The sequence below is a fragment of the Myotis lucifugus genome, unplaced genomic scaffold, assembly GCF_000147115.1.
Source record: "Myotis lucifugus unplaced genomic scaffold, Myoluc2.0 scaffold_387, whole genome shotgun sequence".
NCBI lineage: Eukaryota > Metazoa > Chordata > Mammalia > Chiroptera > Vespertilionidae > Myotis > Myotis lucifugus.
The window spans coordinates 411,782-419,209 of NW_005871435.1; the positions used below are offsets into that span (position 1 = coordinate 411,782).

The 7,428-nt window shown below is 55.6% G+C and overlaps 1 protein-coding gene across 1 annotated transcript; it reads right to left on the bottom strand.

Annotated features, from left to right (window-relative positions):
• Window positions 1-1,191: 1,191 nt before the first annotated feature.
• Window positions 1,192-6,860, bottom strand: RASL10B (RAS like family 10 member B). The gene is made up of 3 exons (XM_023743401.1): window positions 6,414-6,860; window positions 2,222-2,346; window positions 1,192-1,469 (listed from the first exon to the last, which is right to left on the bottom strand). Exons 1-3 carry the CDS (start codon window positions 6,627-6,629, stop codon window positions 1,199-1,201), a joined length of 612 nt encoding a protein of 203 aa, XP_023599169.1. The 5' UTR covers window positions 6,630-6,860; the 3' UTR covers window positions 1,192-1,198.
• Window positions 6,861-7,428: the final 568 nt, after the last annotated feature.

Below are 7,428 nucleotides of genomic sequence, written 5' to 3' on the forward strand. Positions count from 1 at the left end.
ACGGGGTGGAGTGAGTCAGGGCATAGGGCCAACTGGTGTTGGCACAAGGAAGTGTAGATCCTGAGGGCCTCCAACCAGGAAGTGGGGGGGGGGGGCAGAAAGCGGGCATATCTCCCTCAAGCAAGGGGTCCCCATAATTCTTTTTCTGGCTCTACCCCTCCCTAGATTAATCAGGGTAACCTGAGATTCAAGCAGGGGCATCTGGTTGGGGTGGATGGAAAAGCAGAGCCTTTGCTGGCACAACCTGGGCCCCAACCTCCACTCCGGGACCCAGCCTGCCCCCCACAGCTCCCCAAACCCAGCACCCCCCAATCTAACACCACCCAATGCAGGAAGGAACAGGGGGCTGGAGCCTGGCGTCATGGAAGTAAATCTCTCCTTTGGGGGATTCCCTCTCCACTCTCTGTCAGGGGAAAAAGTTCTAACCCAGGGGGTGATCTGGCTTTGGGGTCAGTAAGGGGGTGAGGGGCACCCGGCAGGAACGGACCATCGAGTTAAGGCTGGAAGGTAGGTTGTTGTGTCTCGGGGCTGCTGGGTGGGGAGGTCTCCCTGGAGAGGGCAGAGCTCAGCTTTCTCCCCTTGACTAATCTGGGACCTCAACCCTCGGACCGAAGGTGGTCCTAGGACCACCGGCATCTCGCTGTCCTGCGCCGGTGGTGCTGCCGGCCAGAGGGGCACCAGGATCTGCAACAAGGAGGTGGAAGAAATGAGAGCCCTGTGAGCTGAGCTGGGGGCGGGGCGGGGACCAGAGAGCGGGTAAGACCAAGAGACACTTGGGCAGACCGAAGGGCACGGGAGGAAGGCGCGGGGCAATGACAGACACACTCTCTGGAGAAGACTCGCGGGGGACCGGCTAAGGCAACACCTCCCCTTCCCCACCCTCCATTTCCTGCGCGCGCCCCAATCCCAAAAGGCTGTGGCGCCCCTTGGGGCCAGGCTGGGTACTGCGCCAACCTCAGCCCTAGAGGAGCCGTCCCAGGAAGACAGATTGGAGACAGGACTGGGCCATTTGGGGAGGCTCCCTCCCGCCCTCCGCCTCTCAGAGGGAGGTGCGTGGCTGCGGGGGCGTTTCCGGCTCGGGCCCCCCGAGTTCTTTTCCTGCCACTCGCTGCTCAGGCCGGGCAGTCCCGGGAGGAAGCCGCCCCGGCGGTCCCGGCGGCAGCCTCGGGCGCCCCAGGGGCTGGCGGGGCGGGCGCGGTCACATGATGGCGCAGCGGTTGCGGCGCAGCGCGCCCTGGAAGCGCAGGGCGGCGTGCACGTGCTTGCAGCGGGCGCAGCCGACGCTCTTGAGCAGCTCGCTGAAGAGCAGCAGGATGTGCCAGTTGTACTTGGCGGAGCACTCCACGTAGCCGCACTTCCAGGTCTTGCGCACCAGGTGAGACACGTTCCAGCGCGGGATCACGCGTCCGCGCTGCAGGTCCCGCTTGTTGCCCACGATGATGATGGGCGTCTCTGAGGTGCCAATCACCCTGGGGGGCGAGGTGGGACTCTCAGAACTCCACCAGGCTCGCAGCCACTGGACTTCAGTGAAGGCAGGCTGTGCCTGGTCAGTAACAGTGCTACCTTACGTCTGTTCCAGGCGCAGGGCTTAGCCCTGGAGTGACAGGACATTCGCTAATCTGCACAATTGATCCAAAGGGTGGGTACTAGTGTTAGCCCCGTTTTACAGATGAGGAAACTGAGGCTTACACATCCACTGTCCTGGTCATGCAGCCGAGGGGCCCTGGCAGCCTTGTTCCCGGAGCCCCTGATCTAACCACTGTGTTAGACTAGCCACCCCCCGCCCCCGTAAGGGTCCCAAAATGAGTTAATAGAAATGGGGAACAGCAAAATGTCATGAGTGTGTGTGCGTTTGACTGGATGTGTGGGAACTGGAGGGGACTTCATCTGCCTCCCTCCACTGCACCCTTTCCGTGGAAGCTGGCTAGCACTAGGCGCAGTGACGGCGAACCTATGACACGCGTGTCAGAGGTGACACTCGAACTCATTTTTTTGGTTGATTTTTCTTTGTTAAATGGCATTTAAATATATAAAATAAATATCAAAAATATAAGTCTTTGTTTTACTATGGTTGCAAATATCAAAACATTTCTATAGGTGACACGGCACCAGAGTTAAGTTAGGGTTTTTCAAAATGCTGACACGCGGAGCTCAAAAGGTTCGCCATCACTGTACTAGGGCATCCACTGGGGTGGCAATGGACTGTATCCTGGGCCCTCACCTTGTCTCTAGGATCTGCTGGCGGATGGTCTTGACGTACTCAAAACTGTCAAAGCAGCAGATGTCGTAGACCAGGATGTAGGCGTGGACACTCCGGAGTCCCCTGCAGCAGGCGTCTGCCCACTCCTGCAACACCCCCAGTTAAGGCCAAGGTTAGAGCAGCCACGAGGGTTCCCCTTGTCCCCAGCCACCTCCAGCCATAGATGGACAGCACTCTCACCTGCCACAGCACCCTAAGCCTTTCACACCCACCCATCTCCAGGAAGCCAGGGCCAGGGCAGAATGGAGCTCAGTGCTGGGATAGGGCAGGTCACACTGTCTGACCTCGAGGACCACTACACGGCCCTGTGCATATCAGGAGCTGTTGAAATGGTCTCTACCTTTTTAAAAAAAATTGATTTCAGAGAGAACGGGAGAGGGAGAGATAAAAACATCAATGATGAGAATCATTGATTGGTCGCCTCCTGCATGCCCCCCACTAAGAATCAAGCCCACAACCTGAGCATGTGCCCTGACTGGGGAATCGAACCATGGCTGAGTGGATGCTCAGCCACCGAAATAGTCTATCTTCCAAGGCTCAGCTCAAATGCCTCCTCCTCCGAGAAGCCTCCCTACAAGCAAGGGGCTACTCCCTTAATCTCCTGTGCATATACCTTGGTTACCACTGTTTCCATCTCCAGATCCCCACTTCTGCGAGCTCCTGAGAGAACCAGAACCAAGCCACCCTCATTTTTATGTAACTCCTCCTCCTCCCCACTCAGCACCTTGCACACTGTGTTGGCTCCTAGCAGGCCCCTTATGGGCGCACTGCCTAACCTGGTGAGCTCTCCATGGTCCTGAACCCCACTTGGTCCAGCTGGGATCAGTGCAACTCCTGTCTGTCACGCTGCCCTTAGATTGCTATCTGATGTTCCCTTCTGTAGGTTCCACTCTGCCCTTGGACTGAAGGAGAAGGTCTGAGAAGACTGAGACTGGATACATAGTCGGGGCTGATGGACAGCAAGGCCCCAGGGAGCCGGAACTTCCTGAATGTTTGTGGCAAATTCTCAGGGTGGGGTTGCAGCTCAAGATGAATAGACCCATGGAAAGTCTGAGTGCACTAAAGAGAAAGTTCCTTAAGAATTAATTAGCTAATTAACTTGCCAGCAGATGGCAATTGCAAGAGCAGTTGAAGGCAGCCAGTGTGTGGAAAGAGCATGGACTCTGAAGCAGAGGGGGAGGTAGAGGCCTCCGGGCCAAGGGGAACCAGGGTCTTCTCCTTTGAGGGGCCAGGCAAAAGATGAGAAGGAGGTGCAGCATATCTCCTGAGCCAGCTTGTGAGTTGCATTGGGGCAAAGACCAGCATCAAGGAGGACTACGGCAGGCTCTCCACCTCAGAGAAGGAACAGAAAGGAAAGACTTTGGTGGTGATGGTAGAGTGTGTCTGGCTCCTGAAAGGTACTTCCCAACTCAGAGGCATAGAGGCTGCTGCAGTGGATTTCCCCAGGGAGATGATGTGGCATCTTTTCTTTGTGCTGAGTTTTAACTTTGGTGCAGGGGGAAGACTCTGAGGACAAATCTAAAACTGTAGGAAACCATTAACTGGCTTCTGGGGCCAGGGAAAACGGCGTTCCGCCGGACACAGTGAGCTCCAGGAGCCCAGGACCCACATTTGTACATGGTTCCTCCCCCAACCCACATAGGAGTGATTAGTGGCAAGTGGGAGGAATGGGGAAACAGGCAGAGGTTCCCTCCCTCTTCCAGCTCGCTGCTGGGGAGAGGGAACAGCTGCCAGCCTGCCGGGGTGACAGCCCCACCTCTTCCACCTCTTTCCCAACATGCTGACTCCTCCAGGGGGCCGCCAGGCTGCCTCCCACCCACTTCTCTCTGGAGGCTCCTAAAAGGGGGAGGAGGAAGGCTCCTGATTGGCTGGCTTGTCCCTTCACCCCTGGTTGAAGGGAGGGAACAAGAAAGCTCAACTTTCCTTCCAGCTTGTTCTATGAAGGGTTCCAGGTGGTAAAAGACCACCTTGGGGTCCTGTCAAAACACAAGAAGGAGCGATGGAAACTGAGTCCAGTTCCAAGGACCCGGGAGATGAGGGAGGTTCAACACTGGGCCTCACCCGGGCATTCGCTGCTCATTCCTTCGGTGGCTGCTTGAGCCCTCTAACCTCAGCTTCCTTCTCTGATAGGAAGGAGGAGAGGGGGCTGCGGGAGGGACAACTGAGGCTCAGACCCAGGAAACACCACTCTCCTGGCCTGATTTCACCTGGAATTGGGAAAGAATGTGCTTTTATTCTACTGTCAGGTGGTGCCATCAGGATACTTGGGTTTTATATTTGTTACTTGTGCTCCAGGAGTGAAGTCTTGGACATCCTAAAAAGTCCAAAACTCAGGGTCAACCAGAAAGAAAAAGACCAACAATCCAATAGAAAGATGGGCAAAGGGCATGAATAGTTGTCAGAAAAAAGAAATATAAAGGCCCTTAAATGTATGAAAAGATGCTCAACTTCACTCATAATCAGAGATGCAAATAAAAACTACACAGAGACTATCAAATTTCATCTATCAGATTGTCAGACAATACACTCCGATGGGGAGCCCTGGCTGGGTAGCTCAGTCGGTTAGAGCATCGTCTTGATACTCCAAGGTTGCGGGTTCGATCCCTCATCAGGGCACATACAAGACGCAACAAATGAATGCATCAGTGAGTGGAACAATAAATTGATCTCTCTCAAATCAATAACAAAAAGGCTTTGGGGGAAGCAGCACTCATGTAAGTTTATAGATGGGGAGGGGAGTCTGACACCTTCCGAACTCCAGGTGCATTTACCCTTGATCCAAGCAATGCCTTTCCAGAAATGCATCCCACAGATATGTCTCCTATGTACCAAATGACTGTGTACAAGGCTGCTCATCGCAGCACTACCTGAAATAGCAAAAGATTGGAAACAACCCGCTTGTCCAACAAGTGGGGGACTGCCTAGTACACCTCTCCAATGGACCGCAGCGTAGTCATAAAAAAGAATGAGATGCCCTCTAGACACTGACTTGGAAAGATCTCCAGCTTATAACATTCAGTCCAAAACACAAGGTCCAGAACAGTGTTGTTTTTTAAATGTAAGAAAGGAAGTGGAATAAGAACACATTTTCTTATTTGTGTAAAGAAACACTGGAAGCCTGAATAAAAAAAACAAGGAGAGTGGCTTTAGAGAGCGGGGCAAGGATCAGGGTGACGCGGGCAGCGGTGGGACTGACATTTCTCTGGGTGAACCTTTCTACCAAGTTTGAACTTCTAAATTGCGTCTTACCTAGGCCAAACTCGAAATTAAATTAAAATGAAGTCCACAACAAAATGTGAAACATACACAAAGCTTGATGTGCCGGCCTGGAGTGAGATCTGAGACTCAGGCTACTGTTAAAGGCTCCTTTGGGGAACTAGACCCTGACCCACTGCCCTGACCTCGCTGCTCCCAAGGGGTGGCTGCCTGGATCAGGCTGTTGTCTTTGGTGCTGATCTCCCTACCCGGGATGGCAGAAACAAGTGTCCTTGAGGTTGGGCCAAGGCCCTCCTGCCCGGGTTGCTGAGACAGTGCTGAGCCTGAGTCCCTCCCCAGCTGTACTTGCACAATTACAATTGGCCAAGCCATGGCCCTGCCTTCCTGTCTCCACCACTGTGCCTATCCTCCTCTGGTGAGGGGCTGCCGTCAGTGAGCAAAGTGTCTTAGAGCTCCCCATGCACCCACCCGCTCTGAAGCCAGAAGCAGAGAGAAGGAAGGAGGGCTTGGTCCCTGCAAGCTTGGGGAAGGAGCACTGTCAGCCCTGGCACTGGGGGCACCTGAATCTAACCCCTGCAGGAAGGGTGCCCAGCAGGCCAGTCCTGAGAGCAGGGGCAGAGCATCACGTAAGAGAAAAGCCCCTTGGGCAAGAGACCTGTCTCTGAGAACACACCTTTGCCAGGTCTTGGCCTTTTCTTCTGCTGTCCCGTCTACTGACCTTTCTACCCCAGTGCCCACTACAGAGCCTGGCACACATAAGAAATAAAGCTAATAAAGCTCATCAAATATCTGTAGAATAAACCAGCACACTATGGATTCCTGGTACGGCTCTAAGCTTTCCTGGTGGCCCATGGTGCAGCGTGGAGCTGGAGAGGGCTGGAGTCCAGCCTGTCCCCTACCCTTCCCACTGCCCCCCTACGCCCGTGGGCCCTCCTACCTGCAGCGTGTTGACAGGGAAGGCGCTGATGGGCGGGAAGTCGAGGATCTGGAGGTCGTGCACGTGGCCGTTCATGACGACAGCAGGCAGGTAGAGGCGGCGGGTGGTGGTGGGCACGCAGACCTCGCTGAACTCGTTGTACAGGAACTGGCGCACGATGGCACTCTTGCCCACGCCTCGCGCCCCCAGCACGGCCACCCGGTAGGTGGAGACCATGCCTCTCGCCCCACGCCGCCACCGCGTCCTCGCCGCTGCCTGGGGCTCCCCCGGGCTGCATATTCCAGGGGCTGGGGGCTCAGCCACCGTCAGGACCAGTCATTGCTGCCCCTGCCCGCCCTGGGCCCTCTGCGGCCTCCGCCTGGACTGTGGGGACAAGAGGTGGCTGGCTTTAGGGTCTCTGCTGAAGCTGTTTCAGCCACTCAGAATGCCTTCGCTTGCCCAGAACCCCTATCGTATCTACTGAAATCCTCGCCATCCTCCCTTCATTTTTTCCTGTCCTCCCACCGCAGGGAATGACCCGACGTCTGGCCAGCGAGGCAGGCTGCGGAGCATCGAGCCCAGCTTCCCCAGAGTCTGAGCCGTGTCTGGGTCTCCCCCCTCAGGGGTGAGACGAGGCCAGTGTGTCTCAGTGGAGGCGCTCCTGGCATTTCTTAGAGGGAGAAATCTCCACTGGGCAGGAAGACTGGCACACTGCAGGACCTCTTACATCCCCAGGTGCCAGCTGCAGCAGCCTCCAGTCACCATGACAACCCCAAATGCCCCCCATTTCCAAATGCCGCCATTGAGACCCTGGACTAGATGACCTCTGGGCTCTGGAGGGCAACACTTGTCAAGCACTTGCTCTGTTAGTGTGCGTGCCCACAAGGATACCCTCAGTGAATACGATACCCCTAAGGCAGTGGTCAGCAAACTGCGGCTCGCGAGCCACATGCGGCTCTTTGGCCCCTTGAGTGTGGCTCTTCCACAAAATACCTCGTGCGGGCGCGCACGCACAGTGCGATTGAAACTTCGTGGC

Excerpts from the sequence above, each read along its gene's own strand:
- RASL10B (XM_023743401.1), bottom strand. The coding sequence starts at position 6,629 with ATGGTCTCCACCTACCGGGTGGCCGTGCTGGGGGCGCGAGGCGTGGGC. Across the intron at positions 2,347-6,413 it reads TCCCTGTCAACACGCTGCAG|GAGTGGGCAGACGCCTGCTG; the intron begins GTAGGAGGGCCC and ends GGGGTGTTGCAG. Across the intron at positions 1,470-2,221 it reads CAGCAGATCCTAGAGACAAG|GGTGATTGGCACCTCAGAGA; the intron begins GTGAGGGCCCAG and ends CTCGCCCCCCAG.